Genomic DNA, 20,790 nt, shown 5'->3' with positions numbered 1-20,790 from the left:
AAGGAGAGTCAAGAACAATAAAAAGCAAGAATGAGAATATCCATAAGATGTAAACCACAACCAAATATAAATAGACATCTGACAAGGATTTAAAATGCCGGTGTTTAGCTGAAATTAATCCAATATAAATTAATAGAAAAAAAATCATGGTAACTTTAAAAAATATTTTTAATAATGATTTTTTTGTAGAATTACTGACAGACTAACAGATTAAGTAAATTATATAATGGAAGCTCTATGGTATAAAATATATAAAAATTTGGGATCTACTGCAGTTCACGGTAAAATATTGCTGGTAACGAATATTGCTAAAAATTTATGAATTTTAAAGGCTGCTAGCTGCCAAACGGCTGAACGTACAGATAATACCTGCACACCATTTTAAGCGGTATAAGAAGGACTACAAATAATCTGGAATATCCAAGATCCAATGATGCACAGGGAAAGCTTCACTGAAGAAAAACCGCGAAAAATAGGTCTTTTTCGCGCATTTCTCTGCACTGCGAGATAATTATTATTATTGATTTATTGCTATTCCAGATTATTTGTAGTCCTTCTTATACCGCTTAAAACAGTGTGCAAGATTGATCTGTACGTTCAGCCGTTTGGCAGCTAGCAGCCTTTAAAATTCATAAATTTTTAGCAATATTCGTTACCAGCAATATTTTACCGTGAACTGCAGTACATCCAAAATTTGTTTCAGCCGTCTATCCTTATTAGTAGCCGAGAAATTTACTTTTTAGTTTTTCAAATAGACGGACATTTCGAATCATATAGTAGCTTCGCGACTAAAAATATCTTTAAAGCTATTTATTACTTAAAATCATTGGTTGGCTTAACAACTTTGGGGACTTTTGATTCATTAACCACTAATGATAATCTATAATCCTCTAGAAATCCAAAGAGGGGGGGGGGGGATTGATTTGACAACTCAATTTTTTATTTTAGATTTAAAGTAAAGAAAAAATTGGGGGGTTTCCCAAACCTCAAGAAAATAGCTTAAACCATCACAGGACCGGTAGGTATATTCCTTCAAGAGTTGAGCCCAATCAGACCTGTAGTTCCAGGCTCTTAAACTACATAATTGAAAGTTAATATGTTTTTCAACCTATTTTTAAAATATTACATTATTCTAAGCTTCAGACAGATAGACAGACAAACATCGTTATAGTTTGCATTATAGATTAATTTTAAAAATTATGAATTTTGTAAACCTAAAATTTATGTTGTGTATAGTATTGAATAATTGAACTAGTGATAAATCTTCATACATCATATTTATTGGAAAAGAGTTCTTGAAAACCAGCTAAATTCAAATTTTATATCTTAATTCATCAAACAACACTTTCTCTGTGGGGCCATTCTTGCTCTATCTTACCCTAACCTTACCTAAAACAAGGATGACAAAATCCATAAAAGTGAAGCTCTAAAATCAGAAGGAAGGAAAAATGACTCCTGTAAAGGGTAATAACTAAAGGCAAAACATTAATTTGTAATTCTAAATAAAATTGTACATAGATGTGTTGCAAAATAGTAAAAATTCAGCATGTTTTACATGGACGTACGGACTTTTTGTTAACGATTATAAGTTGCTTCGCTTCCTAGAGCGTACCTAACTGCTATAGGAATCATCATGCAAAGTTTGAAATTCAAAGGACAATTTTAACGTGTCTAAATTAACGAAAAGATATCTCAGTTACGGTTCTGACGGTACTACTCTAATTAAAAAAAACTTCGCTTTTTACAAGAATCTGAAGTAAGTTAGCTACGTGCACAACAAATTTGAACAGATCCTTGACAGCTGTATAGTCTTTACATGTTATTTAAAATGGGACTTTTTTCACCATCAACCTTTGTCTAGAGTTACTTTTATTAAATACAAATATTCTTTAAATATTAAATTTTCAAAATGAAGGTAGAAAAAATAATTGCAACAATTTTAATTAGCGAAGGTCATAAAATAATGAAAGTAAAAGAGCGGCCAAGCAGATGGAAGGAAAAATGGATAAAGGAACACATTCTCATGGTGCATCAAAATGTCTATACAAAATTCGAAATAACTAAACTTTGAGAATCGTATTTCCCCATCAAATATTAATATCAAAGCATAGAAGACAGACAGTGGACATTTCTTATTATATAATACATTGCTACAAACTATATAAAACAAGAAAATTTTGCGATAAAAACGTTTTAGACCGAATGTAAAAACATTTTGCAAAGAATCGTTGATCCTCATATACACTTAAAATGATGGATAGTCGGTAGTTATTTGAAAAATATTAACAAGTTGTAAAACTTAAGTTTTAGAAATTTGCTAAAAGTATGGTTATTATTATAGTTATTCGCATAGAAAGCTTTCCGTGGATATAAAAATGGAAAATCATAACATTAGAACCAATTTTTATTCATGGAAAATTGACTGTTAATATTTAGTATGGCTGAGAAATGGTTCTTATGCAGCAGATATTATTCGGTTTCGAAGCCATACTGGAATTCAATTTAAAACTTTTTGAGAGAGTTTTAAAATTAAGTAAAGCATAAATATTATACAATACTAATAGCTTTCAATAATTGATAGCTTCTTATTATTTGACGCTTTTATAGGACCAGCTGAATCTTAGTTTCCGATTTTGTACGTATCACCCTCATCCTATCTCAATATTTACTATTACCAAAAAAAGCTTCAAACTTTAAAAAAATTTAAATTTGAAAAATTAAAATTTTGAATTTATAATGTATAAAATTAAAAGTTATGTTTTTATTTGAGTAGCTAAAAATAACTTTTGCAATAGTTGGGTTATCTGTTGTTCAACTTCAGAAATAAGGGGAAAAATGGGTAATCAATTGTATGTTTATCTTTTATAGACATTGTTATTCGTTATTTAAATTATCTATCTGTCTTTTCGTATGGTTGTTTAGAAATATACAATATATGTTTTATCATTATTCTATACACGCTTCGTGGTGTGCACATAGTTTTGAGGTAATAAAATTGAAAATTAGAGTAAAAGGGAGAAAGGGTTAAATAACTGTATCTCCTCATCGCAACTGCCTTGTGCAAAAGATTTACTTTTAAAAACTAGATCAGTGTCAGTAGCAGACCATTTTGATAAGAGACTTTTAAACTTTGTTTTATACTACTTAAGAAATAAGATTATTAATATATAGAATTTTTTTTATATTTAATAATTTCATATTAATTTGACCTTAAAAAATGAGTAATATAACATATATCATTAGTTCATGAGATCTTATGAAACATTTAAACATTTTGCTGATTGAGTATATATATGGCTTTATTATGGGATTTTAAAAAATAATTTTGAAGGTCCCCTTTATTTAAAACCTCACGTGCATAAAGAAAGACGAACACCTTATTACTTAATAATGTAGGTAAACAAAGGAAAGGACAGAATATCTAGAGAGAGAGAGAGGGGACAATGGGATGTTTATTACACTAGTCCCCAAAGTTTTATAATAACGATTTTTTCATTCGTAAGCATAACTACTTTTGGGACTTTTGGTGAATTTTGATTGTTTTAACCACTGATTTTATTCTACAGAAGGGGTAATTTGGTGTATTATAATTGGGGATATATATAAATTTATTGGTCCATTGTCTTATCCTTGCAGTGTGTCCCTTTACCACCCCCATGCCTTGAAGTCATATGCTTGTATTAGTGGTCAGACCAGTAATTCAACCAGGGTTGCCACTGGAATCTAAATTTGTTTTTTTTTCCACCAAAAATAAGCTTAAATGCAGGGTTCTAAAGGGATCAGACAATGGACGATAAATTGATGTACATTCCCTATGTGGTTGAAACGTTGGGACACTCAACTTAATGATCAAACCAATCAAAATTCAATAAAGGTACCCAAAGTTTTAGGCCAAAGAAAAAGAAAACGTTGTTAAAATTCTTTGGGGACTACTGTAATAAACAGCCCATTGTCCCCCCTCTCTCTCTCTCTGCATTTAATTACAATATTACAACATATACTTATATGCTAACCCCTAATAATCTGAGTTTAAATATTTTTGTTTTATCAATCTTAAAACTTAATTTTAGTTTGGCAACTTGATGTTTTTAAAAGTGCCTTATAAGCAAAACCATAAGACATCTAGTTAATGTTGTAATAAGACTAGTTATAAAAGTGAAAATTTATATTTTTTATACAAACAATTTTATTTATTTCTTTGAAAATACTCTTAAAGGCAAACCCCGGGATCGTAAAGGATAATACAATGTACAATACATTGATGCACAGCCCTAATTATCATAAACAAAATTACCACTCTTAAAATTATTGGTTAAATTGGTTAATTTTTAATAATAGTCCCCAAAGTTTTTAGACTTATACATATTTTAGAAAGCCCATTGCGCCCTCCCTCCTCTGGCGAACCACAAGTATAGAGTAGCTAGCTAAATTAAGAGGACTAAATAAAATAAAATAAATTTTTTTTCTAAATTATGCTAGTGGATTTATTATTATCTGGATCTAACACCGGATTATCATTTACTCTAATAAAGTGAAACTTAAAGCTGGCTAATTACTTATGCCACTCATCCACCCCTCTTTACCATATCCCCTCTCATCCTACTGAACTGATAAATGAACTGACCAATAAGTGATATTCATGTTGGCAACCTAAATTGACGACAATTTTTTCCCTGGCATAATTTAAATCCATTAATATATGCATCATTTAGGTTGCTTTTCCTTCTATGTGTAATACACAAAAAAAACAAAAATAAAAGAAGTAAAGTGGTACTATATTTGATTATACGTACAAAAATAAAACAGATGATGCTTAAAAGGACATTAGTTTTTCTACATATATATTAGGGTGGGTCGATTTTGAACATTTTTTTCTGAGGCCAAAGCGGGGATCTGCAAATGATTTGTATGAGTATAATACACCTCTGGATGATTTAAAATTTATCCTAAGTCTTAAAACAGCTGACGACCAGACATTCAATTGTATATCTATTTGTAAATGGGAGTCAAATTTTTTTTGAATCAGAACTATGGCTTCATGATGCTCCCAGAAAAGTCATTGAGGAGTAGAATCAGGAACTTTTGACCGTTTCAAAAAATCTCGTTCCTAGCCTGAGAAAATCAAAAAAACCTCTACAAATTAGACAATTCTCAATAAACCATAAAAATTGTGGTTTATTAGTGATTTCTAAGGCTAGGAACGACATATTTTGAAACGGACAAAAGTTCCTGATTCAGCTCCTCAGGGCCTTTCAAGGGAGCACCATGAAGCCATAGTTCTGATTCAAAAAAAAATTTGAATGTCGTCTTTGCATATTAATAAGTAATGAAATATATTTTTTAGTGGTCGCGTTCTAAAACTCAACTTTTTAAAATTCTTTTTCGGTCAGAAATGTTTTTAAGGTTAATTTTATCTGTTGCATATCCCCTCTTTGTCTAATTCCGATATGAACCCGCCCTAATATATATGTACATCCAACGTATTATAGACCGTTATCCGCGCATAATAAAATAAGAGAATCATAAGATTCATTTCCGTTTTGCTAGCCCTAGAGGTCCAGAGTCTTTTACTAACAAAAAGAAATGTTTTTTTTGTGGATAGTAATTTTTAAATTATTAAATTTTTCTTTTGTTCTGCTTAGAAAGTACGAAAGGGCTTAGAATGAATTTATACAGTAGGATGTATATAACACTAGTCCCAAAAGTCTCATCTTTATTCGTTGGTTTAACAAACTTGAAGACTTTGGACATTGTATGGTTTGGTCATTTAGTTCAGTGTCCAAACGTTTACTAACATTAATCTACAGAGGGGATAATTTGGTGTAACATCATTAGAGATTTCTTGTGCATCATTTTATCGGCTATTATCATATCCCTTTAGATCCCTCTTTATAAACGCAGTGAATTAATAGTGTACCTTTATTTTTATTTTCTTATCTTTTATGTATGTCTTGAATTGAAAGATAAGGCTAATGAGATGTTTAGTATCTAATAAACAAAATGAAGATTAAAATGTGAATTTCGCTGATTTTTTGTGATAATTCCCCAATCTAATGAGCGTCTACACTTTATATAGTTTTATCCGGGTATATCGATCTTGTTATCCAAGCTTCGATACTTATTAAATTTAGGTGATATATAAAGATATCTGTATAAATTTTGCTAAATAATCAAATCTAGAATTTGATTCTACTTAATAATTTAAGATTTAAAAAATTTAAAATATCAAAAATGTCAATATTTATTTTATTCTAAAAATGAAATTAAGACAATTTTTAAAACTGTTTATCTGTGCAATTGTCTATGATCAAAATTTTTCAGAAATAAATTTTGTTTATTTATAAAATCAATATTTATAGTTTAATATATTTGAACATAAAAAATTGCAACCATAGGTTTTTATAGAGGAATTGTGAAGCTATTAAAGATTAACAACTACTATAATATTATTAAATTAGCGGCTTCGCCCCTAGCCTCTAGTTAAAAATTAATTTTATGAATGTAGTATCTGTGGTGAAGCACCAAATAGTTGGTGCTTCGTCTTCTTAAAAAAATTGGGGGGGATTTTTATGTTTTTTTGGGGATTGGGTGTGTTCCACCCCCCAAGAAAATTGCATAAAACCACCACAGGGCCAGTAGGTATATTCCCTGAAGAGAAGAATCCTTTCGGTTCAAAGGTTACCGAGATCTTAAGGGACAGACAGACGGACAGATGGACGGACATACAGACGGACAATTAGACAGATATCATTCTACTTTGTATTTTAGATATTCAACATACTTTCTTTTATATTATACTGTATGTTTGTTTGTCAGTTTTAAAAATGAATCCTTTTTCAAAAATTAATGCATTTTGTTTTGTTTTATCTGAGGTCAATATTTATATTTTCAGATATTTGAAGATCAAAAATGGCAACCAGGGGTCTCTTGGAGGGGGACTGCGGGGGACAAAACCCGCTGACCCAGCTCAGATCACATTATACAAAGGTATAACTAATTTGAGGTTCCAGGTATGAGTCTGTCAATTTCTCATCTAAATGATTATTAGTTGATTATTAAAAGCAGGCATGGCATAATTATTATTCTTTTATGGTTTATTTTTTAAACATTGGCGTAGACATTTATCTAACTTTTTCTTGACATGATATTAATCTGCTCTTTTTCAATATATGAACAACATATATGATACTATGAACACATGAAAGTTCTAGGAGATTTCAAACTTTGGGTATAGTCCCTTTCGTGGCAACGTCCTTTAAGGGGCGTTTCTTTGTATTTTCACAGTAGCTTTTGCCATATAAAATTTAAAATGTAGGTGATCATACTTATGTGTGCTCTCATATGAATGCCATAGCGGTCATTTACCCACAACTGTAGTTTTGCTATAGCGCTTCCCATAATAGAAATACATTTAGATATAAACGTTTAAAATACTTTAATTAGTTAAAAATCAATATGTTTAAAATAGACGTACATACATTCTTGTAACGATTATAGAGTTGATACGTTTTCTAAATCGTACCTTACTACTACAGGAATCATTATGCAAAGTTTGAAATCGATAGGACAATTCTAACATGCCTAAATTAACGAAAAAGCTATCCTTTCCGGACCGACGGACCAGCCCTAATTATAGAAAAGTTCCGCTTTTTATTATATGATGTTTCTCACAAAAGTATGAAATAGGACAATCAATGGAGCTTTTAGACTTTTACTTTTACTCTTGTAAAATTATAACACCAATCAAAATTAAATGAAATAAAAAACTTAGAAAAAATATCCACCTACTTGATATAAAATTTGTTTTAATTTAAATATTTTCTCTTTTATTAGGATTCATTTATTTAAATTGTACTTATTTCTTAGAAATTAAATATGTACAATTTAAAACTTAAATTTTTTTTTTATATAGTGGGACAAAGTGACTTAAAAATCAGCCACGTGACGTTATAAAAATGAGGGAGAAGAGAAAAGAAGTGGGAAAGAAATCCCTTAAAAAAAGAGATGGATAATCCCTCATTTTTATGACGTCGCGTGGCTGATTTTGAGTAACATTTTTTTGTGTTGAGGAAATGACAACAAAATCTTAATAAGGTGGGTGATTAATCCTTTGACATCCATGGTACTTGTATTTTATGTTGATTGGTTGGTTCAACTTAGCAGTCACTAAACTTTTTAAACATTAGTTTTAATCTACAGGAGCTTTATACATTGTTATGTAAATGAATTTATCGTACATTGTCTCATCCTTGAAAAGCCCTCTAAATTCTTAAGTATTTTTAAAGAGCATATTTATATAATATAAGGAGCAGGGGTTGGCAGGCATGTCTTCAGCCGCGCAATGGTGTGCCTAAGGCTAAGGTTGGCTTTGTGTGGCTGCGACTGAGAGTGACTATTGCTAGCTGCGGTTTGGGGTTGCTAAATTAAAATTTAGTTACATTGGCTAATGTTAGCTTAAACGGACAGTGGCTGAGGGTAACTGCTTAACCCCCAAAGGCGCCTAGCTTTCTCCAATCCGCGCGGTTTATTGCGAGTACAAAAAGCTACTTGGTGAAACTGCTGCGGTTGAGGATGGCTGAGGCTAATTGAGACTTATGGTGGGTTATGTGAAATTTAAAGGGCTAAAGTTTACACTGCGGCTGGTTTGGAGGCTGAGTAATCTGCGCGGCTGACAAAGAGGCTTATAATTAACAAACGAAGCCGCGCGTTAGATGGTGGCTGTGGCTGCTGAACCCTGCTAAGAAGTATAAAAGACTGTTCACATAAATTTCATTTACATTTTTTTTGTTATCATTATAATTCAAGAGAAAAAAATTATATTAAAAAGAAAGAAAAAAGAGTTTACATAATTTAAAAATGTTCATATTACAAAAAACTATTCTTTAAAGTTTAATTTAATCAAAATTTGGTTTAAATAAACCTTCACTGCAAAATATATTAGATTTTACATTTTTCTAATATGGAAAATTAAACTTTATTTAATTTTCAAATGGTTACCTAATTAGGTTTACCTGATTAAATTTGTCAAATTTCAAAGGCATAAATCATTTATTTTTCATTTTATTCTATAATTACAGCCATATTGATTTTTAAACGGTAATCCTAATTTATACCATTTATATTCATTATAAAAGACCTGACTTTTTTAGGTTCATAACTTTGCTTATTTGGCCTTATTATCAGGGCTAGGCAGAGACGCCTCAGCCGCCTATAAGCCTCAGGGAAAACAACACTTTACATTTTAAAATACTAGCGGCTTCGCTACCTAATTTTTCGTATTTTAGATTTAAAAAGAAAAGTAAAAAAAAAAAATTTGGGGGGGGGTATTTTTCATTATTGGGGGGGGGGGGGGTTGGGGGTGTCCCACCCCACAAGAAAATAGCTTAAAACCATCACAGGACCAGTAGGTATATTCCCTGAAGAGTAGAGCCCAATCGGTTCAGTGGTTACTGAGATCTTAAGCTTCAGACGGACAGACAGACGGACAGACAGACGAACAGACATCGTTCTACTTTGTATTATAGATAAGCTCGAAGTTTAAACATGACCAAAATACGGCACTACTATGTTTCAATATAAAATGAATTCACCCAAATTTGATTAAATATGAGGCTTATTCGCATCTGACGCGCGGCTGTCGAGCCCTGCCTTTTGTAATAATATTTCTAGTTGAATGAATTATATCTGACATAGGATAGGACAAAGGAGAGTGAATTATCATTTCATCAATTTCTTTAATAAATCTTTGAATTGCAAGGCCAAAAATCCTCGAAACTTTAATGTTTAGGAACGAACAAGACTCGAAGATGGGGTGGGGAGAGGCGTTCACAGGATTCAACATCATGGACAAATGTCAGGTATAGTTTAGCAGGGAGGGAGGGGACATAGGGCTGTTTTGTTGACGTTTTCTTATTCGTTTGCAACCTTGGGGACTTTTATTGAATTTTGATTGGTTGGTTAATTTAGTTGAGTATCAAACGTTGCAACTGCTAATTGTAATCTACAGATGGGGTAATTCCTTGGGTATGTACATAATTTTTTCGGCCATTGTCTTATCCCTTGTGAAAAAAAACACATTAAAATTTTCTTTCCTTGATTATTTTAAAATCCTCACTTCTATTGATTGTGATTATCCTTGTTTTCATTAAGGTTTTAGTCATCAAGGAAGTGCAGATAATTTTGTCCAAGAATTTCTGCATGAAAATCCACAAGTATGATTTCTTCTAAAATTTTCATGTATTATTTTCATACTCGGCAGTTGCGACTAATCATCAAATTTCATCCCGTTTGGATGCTTTGTATTTTATTATATGAGGAATTGCCATTTTCGAGTCAGGTTTAGACTTCAAGCTGAATTAAAAAATTAGAAAAGGTTGATTTCCTTGAAGCTTACTGGCGGCTGATTTTTGGCATTAATTTCAATCAGTGGCGTGCACATTGATTCATGGGGGGGGGGGTGAATGGGAAACCATTTGAAGGTAAAGAAAGAGGAATGCAATCATTCCAAAATTCAATTTTAAGAGGTGCGTTACAACCTCTCCACGCACGCACTTATCTTACGACTTACACTTAAAAATACCAAATTTTAAAATGTTGATTGTATGTTCAAATTATTTGAGAATTTGTGTATAGATTTCAGTTGGGCCAAGCCATCAAGCAATGCCAAATACTTTCAACATGGGCAGTTTACTACAGGGAATCAGACAAGCAGGTATCCTATCATAAAAAAGATTAAGGTAGTTTTGTCTGTAGCTTAAGATCTCGGAAACTACTGGTCCGAAGTAAATATATTTTTCAGGAAAGCTTTTTATAGCCTCTGCATTGTTTTAGGATAATTTCCTGACATAACCCACACACCCCTATTGGCTAGAGGCAAAGCAACAAGTATCTAAATAAACTAGAAACTGTATTTCTGTTTGACCTGTAACATATCTTGGGGCGAAACCACTATGGTGTACTTATTATAAAACGGTAAAAAAAAACAGATACAGGTCCCTTTTACAGTATTGCTTATAATAAGTCCTTGGGTAGGTTACCCCCAAACTCCTAAAAGAAACCGTATTTAGAGGACCCCCTACCTTAAGTGCCTTAGGGGCCTCTAGGGGCGTATCAACTAGTATTATACACACTATAGTACCTCAAAAGATTAGGCTACAAGTATATAATTATACAATACAAGTACTTATGTAGCATTTCTAAAGTTGCATAAAACAAAACAAAAAACATATATAATCCAGTAAATAACATATTCAGAAATCTTTTCAAAAAGTTTTGGATTTCTTTGCATTTTTAATAAACTTTTCAACTCTTATTCATCTTTTAAATTAATTTTCTTTTCATTAAATCTCGTCAGCCGCTTCGCTGCCAATGTTGTATTTAGATTGTAAGAATTAATGAAAAAATATAATTCGTGACAAATTTGTCAGAGAGAGAGGGGACAATAGGTTGTTTTGTATTATCATAGTCCCCAAAGTTTTATGATATTGTTTTCTTATTCTTAGTAACTTCGGAGACTTTAGTAAATTTTGATTGGTTGAGTGTTTAAGCTTTTCGACCACAAATTTTAATCTATATAAGGGGTAATTTTGTTTATTATCATAGAGGATGTATATAAATTTATCCGTTATTGTCTTATCCCTTTATATCCCTGCAAATTTGTTTACTTATCACTAATGCTTGCATAAAAATTAAGGTTGTGATTATCTTTAGCACTGTCTAGCATGAAATGCAATTTTTATATATCCTATATTAAAGGGGCGTTTGTGGCTAATTTTTAAGAATTAGTCAGTATTTTCAAAAAGTTATATGCGGCTACCTTGCCCTGCTTTTCATTAAGTAGCAAAGATTAAAATTCTATTTAAACATAAACATTTTGTAAATGCTAATCTTATAATTTTTATAAATCCTCAATAATTTATTTGATCTGTTTAGAGCCTAAAATAAAACTAAGATTTTCGTTTTGGGACAATAATTGTTCATATTTGGAAACTTTCTGATAGGCATGACGAATTTTGACGAATTTATGACACCTGTAATGACTATAAATAATGAAAAGTTTGGAAGCTGTTAATAGTGCCAATAAAACAATTAAGTCATACTGGCCTACCATTGGTCAATCAACATAAATACTGGCCTACCATCGGTCAATTAAAATGTGTATTGGCCTATTATAAGTCATTTGTATTTTATGAAGTCATTTTGTATAAAAAGCTTCAAAGCTAACTTTAATTGTTATTTTTGCCTATTTAGAAAACCTAGAAGCAATACCAATGCAACATAACCTAGTCCAAGGAACCCTTCATCAACCAAATCTAGCTGATGCTTGGGTTGGAGATTTTATTAAAGGGGTAAGCATAGACGTCCAAGAGGGGGGGGGGGTAAAGTGGCGATTACCCCTCCCCAAACGAATTTGGGGGAGCCGTAGGCACCCCCAAGTTTTTTTCATTTACCCCCCCCCCCCATTTAAAATTTACCCCTTCCCTGGGGGTGCCTACGGCACCCCCAATCATTTAGGAGGGGGGATTTACCCCCCCCAAAATAAAAAATCTCTAACAAAAAAATTTTTGCGCGCTTCGTGCGCATTTTTAATACTAAATATTTAATTAAATTTGATTAAACAAAATTTGCCCCTGCCAACAGATTTCAGGGGGGGTAATTAATTACCCCTCCAAGCAAATTTTACCCCCGGGTTAAAAATTATGGAAGGGGGGTAAAAAAAAATTGCGGCGCGCCATTTTACCCCCCCAAAACCGAATTCCCCCCCCCAAAAAAAAAAAAAACTTGGACGTCTATGGAGGTAAGTCCATAAATTATAGACTACTAGCGGGTACGCCCCCTAGAAGCCTCTAGGGGCACTTAAGGTTGTAGGGGTAAAAGTCGACATCATCCCATTTAAAATTTGAGTTTCAAAAGAGTAAAAAAATAATTTTTTGGGGGGAGGGGGTGAAGACACCCTCCCCAAAAATAGTTTAAAACCTTCCCAGGACCTATAAGAAGCTTCACTGTAAAGGAGAACAATATCGGTTCAGCGGTTAGCGAGATCCTTTGAGACAGACAAAAAACGCTTACTACTTTATATAATAGGATAGATGAAGGAATAGGTGGTCCTGTCTATACAATTAACAAACTTACACAAAGAATATTCCAATCATGGAAAGAAAACGAAGTAGCGGGTTTCATCGTATTTTTACAGTAGCTTTTGATCGGAGTATTCAAAAAGATGGAGGGCCCCTAGACCCCACCTGAAACCATGACCTAAGCTTTGAGCAAAAATATTCTTTTTTAGCTTTGTCTCTGAACAAAAATCTCGACAAATATAATTTTAAATGATCACTTTGAAGACTTTGCGCCAAAACTAAATACAACTTTATGTTTCATTTTCTTAACTTAAGTGACTTGTCATAACCCATATTTTATCAGATGGAAGTCAGGTATACGGCGCATTGTTTCTGTAGTTAAAAGAATTTCAGCCATGTCTATCTTTAATAAGCCAAGTAAATCGTGTTTTCCCAACATTAAACAAATTAAATGATTTAATTTATCTATAGCGAAACTACTCTATAATTTACTCTGTCTATCTCTCCGTCAGTCCATTAGTTTGTCAGTCCGTAACGCGATGGAGGAAGTGTAATTTTCTTGGCTCCTATTCATAATAGACGACTAATTTTAAAGTGAAGCTTCCCAATGCAATGCCAATAAAAATCTGGAAAATGGTTTACTTGGTATGTCAGTTAAGAAAAAACTATTTCAAATACAAACTTTTCTGTTTAATTCTATACATATATATTCTTGATTTATGACTGCTGTACATCTGCTTATTAAATCACTTTTTGATATTTTGTCCTTTACTATTAATCTATGTTGTCATCCTTGTTCATTGTTATTTTCATTATTTAGAAGCCAAGAGACTGGTCACAAGAATTTTTAGAAAATAATGCTCCATCCCTACAATATCAGGTTATTGTTTTTTAGAGTACTAGCGGTTTCGCCCCTAGTATCTATGGGCTTTGCGACAAGAGATAAGAAAAAAATTTAAAAATTAAAATAGAAAATAGTTAATTTAAAAAAGGGGGATTAATTGTTTTTTTTTGAGTTTAAAATAGCGTTAAACCATCACAGGACATATAGGTATATTCCATGAAGATTAGAGCCTGATCGGTTCAGCGGTTACAGACATCTTAAGTTTCAGACAGAAATCAAGCTACTTTCTATTATAGATATTGATATTATTATGTCGTCTATATACCATTTAATAAAATTGGCCATAACTGATATATAATACAGAGATCTAAAGGGATAATACAATGACCGATAAATTGATGTAAATCCGCAATCATGATACACAAAAGTATCCCTCCAGTAGATTACAACTAGATTTTGAAAGATTAGGACACTCTATTGAATTTGCCATATAATCAAAATTCAATAAAAGTCCCCAAAGTTATTTAGCCAACGAATAAGAAAACATTAGTTTAAATTTTTGGGGTTCAGTAAAATAAACAGCTCAATATCCCTGCCTTCCTGGATATAGTATCGACTTATTATATTGACATTATGACTACATACTATTTCTTACATACAAGAAATTTGACATTTTCTACTCTTGATAAAAAATAGCAGAATTTTGTACAAACCATTATTTCTTAGTACATTTTAATTAAAGATAAAATATATTATGAAGCTAGACGAAAAATCTGAAAAACCAAAATTGAATTAACATACTGTCAATAGTAACCTAATTTTCCCCTATTATATTATTGAGTACATGATAAACTTTATGAATATGAATAAGATAGAAATAGGTGCTTGGTTTAGTATCTAGGCATTTCTTTAATTATGTTCCATGTGTACCAATTTTATGTTTTACCTTCATATTTTCATTACATATGCCCACCTGCTTTACATGTAACACCTGTAGAGACTTGTTTAAGTCCCCCCCCCCAAACCACAGCATTGGTGGTTGACTTCAAACGTTCGAACACTCAACTTAGTGAACCAACCCATCAAAATTTACTAAATTCCCCAAAGTTGTTAGGCCAACGAATATGAAAATGTTTTTTTTTTTAAACTTTCCAGGACTAGAGTTATAAACAACTCATTTTCCCCTCTCTCTGTTTTAATTCAAATTAGATTTTTACTGCTTATTGTTTTTTTTATATTAATTTTGTATGCTTATAAATCTTAATTTGTTACTTTGGTACATATTATTCCCTGTTATTTATTAAATAAACTAAGAGTGAAAACATGAATGTATTATGATGAAAAAGCGTACAATGAATGAAATATTTTAATGCTACTCTATAATGGTTGATATATTTTCATGGTTTCTAACAAAGTGATTCTCAAAGATTGCTAAAAAAATTATTCAACCCTCCCCCCTTCTCCCTTTCTACTAGATGAACTAACTGACTAATAATTAAGGTCTATATTAGCAAACTAAAATGATGACAAATTTTCTCATGTCAATATATCCATTTCTTTAATTATGGTATGTCCGTTGGTTTGAACATACATAATTGAAAGTATTACAGATGCACTGTAAAAAATGGTCTACCTATTACTCCAATTCTTAATAGTAGCGAAGCTACTCTATAATTGAAATGTCCGTCCGTCCGTCAAAGACAGAAAAAATAGAAGGCTGAAATTTTCAGGGATTAAATATGTTAACATTCTTCATATTTTCACCATATTTTTCAATTCCTAGATTTTAGGTTTTCATGGTTCTCTTTACTCCTATTTGAGATAACTGATATTTTTAGGGATTAAATATGTTCACAATTTACATATCCCCACAAAGTCTCATCAAGATTTGCTTATTGGTTGAGGTGCTAGATCGATTCCTAGATTTTCACGTTAAAAATTTTACAAGGTTTCGTGATTTTTTAAATTTATTTTATATGAAACTGCTCTATAGTTCATTTTTTCAGAATATCCAACTATAATTTTGAGCTTTTCCACTTATGGATGTTGTCATCCTTGTTGATTATTTCATCGCCCAATATCCCAGCCAAATAAAAGGTTTATGATAATAGTAATTTAATATGGTGATAATATGGTCAGCTATGAATGAATTTTTTTTTCTTTTGATTAACGGCATGTCAGTCATGGACCCTTTGTCTGATGCCTTTTTTTCTTTGGCTGGTTTTAATAAAACTAAAACAAAATTTTAACTTTTGACAAAAGAAAATAGGTATCATTTTTATGATTATTTTACTGCAAAAGTTATAATTGGAGTAGAACCATTAAGATTATCTTTTAATAGAAAATTCTCATAATGCTAAAAAATTATTGATGATTTCTAGTTCATAGAGAAGCCTTTTTGAATTTACAAATGTCTGTCTGTAACATTATTTATGGGAGCTATGTCTAAAAGTCCGGTGAATATTTTCTGAAGTTTTCCATAAAGCACCAAGTCGAGCAGAAGAATTCAGTCTTTCTTATTTTTACATTGAAATATTGGATGGGAGGGGGGGATGCTTTGTGTGATAGGTTTCGTGTCTTTTGACTTAGGTTAAATTAGGTTTGATTATATTGGGTCTAAGTAAGCTATAGCGAATTAAAAGATTATGAAACTGTCTAAGGATAAGATATTGTTAATTTAAAATATCTTCTAATATAAATGAGAATAGTGTCATCCTTGCTTTTATTATTAATCTTACATTTTATGCTGAAGTAGCATATCACAAATTCAAATAACACTTTTTATATATATAAAAAATTTTTTAAACTTTTAGGATATGTTTTGTTTTTTACTGTCCATGGTAAATAGATTATGCCTGTATAATGGTCAATGCAACACCCTAATCTTATATGACTTTCATGTAACTGAAAAAAAACAGTGGTAGAAACCAATTAAATAAAAAAACTTTTTCCCCGACATTATGCGGAAACACATTGCCATCTACTCTATTCATGCATAAAAGAAAGAATTGATAAATCAAATAAAATAACCAATTTTCTTGAAAGTTTTCCTTATATAAGGAATAAGTCCAATTTATAGTACCAAAGCTTTTTCAACTAATATCCTTTAATTATCTATAATACAAAGTAGAACGATGTCAGTCTGTCAGAAGCTTAAGATCTCAGTAACCACTAAACCGGTTAAGCTCTACACTTCAGGGAATATACTTACTTGTCCTGTGATGGTTTTAAGCTATTTTCTTGGGGGGTAGGACACCCCCAAATCCCCCCAAAACGAAAAATACCCTCCCTCTTTTTAAAACTGAAATTATTTTCTTTTTCTTTTTTCAGTTTAGTAACTCTTGGGGCAAAGCCCCAAGATGCTTTGGGCGAAATCGCTAGTATTATATAAAGAAGAAAGTTTTTTTTGTCTGAAGCATAAGATCTCAAAAACTACTGAACTGATTAGGTTATGTATTTTAGGCAAGCTTCACATAGTTTTCTGTGATGGTTTTAGGCTATTTTATTTTCTTATTTAAGTCTTTGGATGGTTTCAAATATTTTTCTAACCCTTTTCTTCTCATTTGAACAAAGAGTCCCTATATACTAAAAAAGTATTTGATTGTTATAAATAACTTACTTTATAATTCAGATAGCGCTATTCTACATTCTTAAACAGTACAACTGACCAACTAACCTACATATACACCTAGCCTGTAAAGAAGCATTGCCTCTTAAAGTAACCCAATAAATTCAATCCAAACTAGTTTGCTTAGAATATAAATTTTCTTATCTTACACATGATTGTTTATATACCATACAATGAACCTTGTAGAAACTAGGACAATAAAGATTTGTTCCATATGTAGAAAATAAGGACATTTATATTCAAAAGTTCAATTAAAGCTAACAACAGTTTGACATTTAAAACATTTTTTCTTGCAATTTGATGTTTTATAGTTGTTCAAATGAGTACAATTTAATAATATCTAACCCTTTGAATTTGATTTACATATTTTTAATTTACAACTTACTTTTTTATTGAAAAACCCTAATAATAAAATCCTGAAAATATCTCTCAGTTTAAGGCCAAAGCATATTCAAAACAATTATTGGATAATAAGGTTTTAATAGCTTACTTAAATGAAACTTTTTTTAGTCTGTGAATGGCGGAGAGTGGGCGGATGATTTTCTTAGCACAATTCCAAGTCAAGTTACTGATCAGACACTTACCAATCAAGATATAGGTAAGATCAGGAAACTAAAGGGACAAGACAATGGCCGATAAATTAACGTGCATGCCCAATGATGACGAAAAAGTACAAATGTACCTCTTCTATAAATTACAATTAACGGTTAAAACATGTGGACATTTAACTCATTTATTCAAACTGTCAAAATTCACTAAAAGTCCCCAAAGTTGTTAAGCCAACAAATAAGAAAACGTTGTGTGTAATCAGCTTAATATCCCCTCATTCCCTGTGTAAAATAACATGCCAAAAGCGGTTATAGATGCGAGAATGGTTTATCCTATTTTGCTAGCCCTTTTCTGCTCAAACAAGTAGATACACTAGATGTTCTGTTATATGAAGTGGTAATATTTTTTTGTGTTGAAATATTTATTGCTTATCTAATGAATGGAACACGACACTTTAAAAGAATTAAAAATGCCTAAATTAATTTGATGAAAATAAAAAGTTTGGTGAAATTAAAAAATTTGTTTTGTAAATTTTGTCAGCATATGAATTTAATTATTCTTGTTTTATTTAGATCCAGAGGAATATAGGCAATTTGTGGAGGGACTTTCTAAAAATAAAACAGGTATATATACAAAAATTAAATAATTTAAATTATGTTTCAGGGTTTTACATCTTTTAATAACCTTTATTTTTAATAACCTCTTTATCAGGGATAAGGGATGGGAAACGTAGGAAAATATTATTTCAGGCCTATTTCAAGCCTAGGCCTAATAAACCAGTTTTGGGATGACGCAGTGGTTCGTCCTAAACGCTAATGAAAAAGCTGTGTGTGTGTGTAGATAAATTATAGAATCAAATTCAGGTAGCTAGTTTAAAGTAAAAAACATAACTTTTTATAAACCTATATATTAATGGCTTTTGTTAAAATGAAGTTTTTTCTCTCCCAAAATTTTTTATCTTTTACTTTGGTAATTTGAACTGTCAGAAAGCTATCGTTGGGTTTCCCTCAGACAGATTTTAGTTTGTATTATTTGCATTTTTATTAATGAGTAAAAATTTTATTTGAAAATTTCATTGCTAATTAAAATTCAAAATAAACAAATAAATATGCACTTGGGTAACATTCTATCAAGTTCTTTGGATACTATAATGTAATGATATATATGTACTGTGTTGTATTGTACAAAAATTAGGGTTAAGGTGTTGTATCAATTCAGTACTAAATTTTTAAAATTCAAAATACAACATCTTATTTTATAAACTACCAAATGAAAATTCGTAGCTACCTTCTTTCCAAAAAAATAATCCCGTTATTTTTGTTTTTAATGTTTAACTCTAAGCAGATTTGATAATTAAACTAATGTGATCTAACACCATTTATATTTATTTTTTCGTAGCAGACGAAATCACTATTTTTTCTAGATTTGTCTGCTTCTAAAATTTCCGCCAATTGGTGTTTGGTTGATACAAAACAAGCCCAAATCACAGAACACTATTGGTTTAGAGCGGTAGCCAATATGAGCCGTCCGCCAGTAAGGTCATTAAATTAGGCAAATGGTAAAAGTTGCATGATCCCTTTGAAAACCAGGCCGAGACCTAATTTATGGCCAGGTTTCCTATCCCTTATCCCTGCTCTTTATTGTAAACCAACCTTACAAAAGTGTCAAACAATGCAGGAAAGGTTACCAACTGGCAGCTGCAGTTTAAATAATACTTTATCAGAAAATAAAAGTAAATAAAATTACATTTCTACTTCGCATCAGATTTATTTTTATTTAACAGATTTTTCTATTTCTTTAGTTTAACTGTGTATTGCAAAAGTTTAAAAGAAAATCGCATTATAAAGATTTAAGTATTAAAAGAAGCTTAAAACTTTAGTTCCTGTATATTAATATGTTCTTTTTCTGTATAGAATTTGTAATTTGAAGAAAAAAAATTATTGAAATTGATACGCGGAGTGTTCGAATAAAAAAATATTATTACACCACGGCAAAAGGCAGTTTAATTCCCCTCAAAATGTCTAGTCAAGCACAATACCCCCCCCCCCCACTCTATTTTGAAATGAATTAGAAATAAAGGGGGGTAATAAGAATTTTTATGTATTTTTATTTTAGGTAAGGTTAGGTTACGTTATATTGGGTTGCCCTGCTGATTCTAGGCATTAATACAAAAAAAACTATCAAACCTCATTTTTAATTTTATTTCAAAAAAAAGGTTTCTGTGCTTGCAATTTAAGGGAAAGGACCTGAAATAATTTGTAATTACTTTTTTTTCTAAAAATCAAAAATCAAGAGGCTATAGTAAAACTAGAGATTTAAGGGATAAATGGACAATGGAGATAAATTGATATACATTCCCATTGATGTTACAAAAATTTACTCTTTCCGTTGATTAGTTTGGACACCGATAAAGATTTTACCAGGGGTTCCAGTTTCTTTTACTTTCCCATGTCCTTTCCCTCCCAAAACTAATTGTTGTATTTCTAGCAGGTGTGTCAGAAGAAAAGTTACAAGAAGCTAGTAGTCTAATGGTGGATGAATTTTTAGCTCAGACAAGGAATTGCTTGATTTCTATACTTTCAATGTTAAAGTAAAATAATATATGGGACTGGGGTTAAATAACTGAATGTCCATGGGCCTCAATTTAGTCTGTGAATATCAGCCAATAGCGTCGGAAATATTGATAAATCCAA

General features: G+C 31.3%; 1 protein-coding gene across 1 annotated transcript in view; it reads left to right on the top strand.

Moving 5' to 3' along the window:
- The first annotated feature begins 6,879 nt into the window (after positions 1 to 6,879).
- The window catches only part of LOC145323926 (peroxisomal targeting signal 1 receptor-like), a 40,448-nt gene continuing 26,537 nt past the window's right edge, over positions 6,880 to 20,790 (top strand). The window contains exons 1-9 of the mRNA XM_080166529.1: positions 6,880 to 6,987; positions 9,788 to 9,857; positions 10,150 to 10,211; positions 10,633 to 10,711; positions 12,250 to 12,347; positions 13,897 to 13,956; positions 18,059 to 18,146; positions 18,670 to 18,720; positions 20,585 to 20,654. Coding sequence (XP_080022655.1) covers positions 6,910 to 6,987; positions 9,788 to 9,857; positions 10,150 to 10,211; positions 10,633 to 10,711; positions 12,250 to 12,347; positions 13,897 to 13,956; positions 18,059 to 18,146; positions 18,670 to 18,720; positions 20,585 to 20,654 — 656 coding nt within the window. The 5' untranslated portion in view covers positions 6,880 to 6,909. The remainder of the gene's footprint in view (positions 6,988 to 9,787; positions 9,858 to 10,149; positions 10,212 to 10,632; positions 10,712 to 12,249; positions 12,348 to 13,896; positions 13,957 to 18,058; positions 18,147 to 18,669; positions 18,721 to 20,584; positions 20,655 to 20,790) is intronic.

This window comes from Acartia tonsa, chromosome 7, assembly GCF_053477335.1.
Source record: "Acartia tonsa isolate MP-2025a chromosome 7, ASM5347733v1, whole genome shotgun sequence".
NCBI classification, from domain to species: domain Eukaryota; kingdom Metazoa; phylum Arthropoda; class Copepoda; order Calanoida; family Acartiidae; genus Acartia; species Acartia tonsa.
This window is presented reverse-complemented; position numbering and strand designations above follow the sequence as displayed.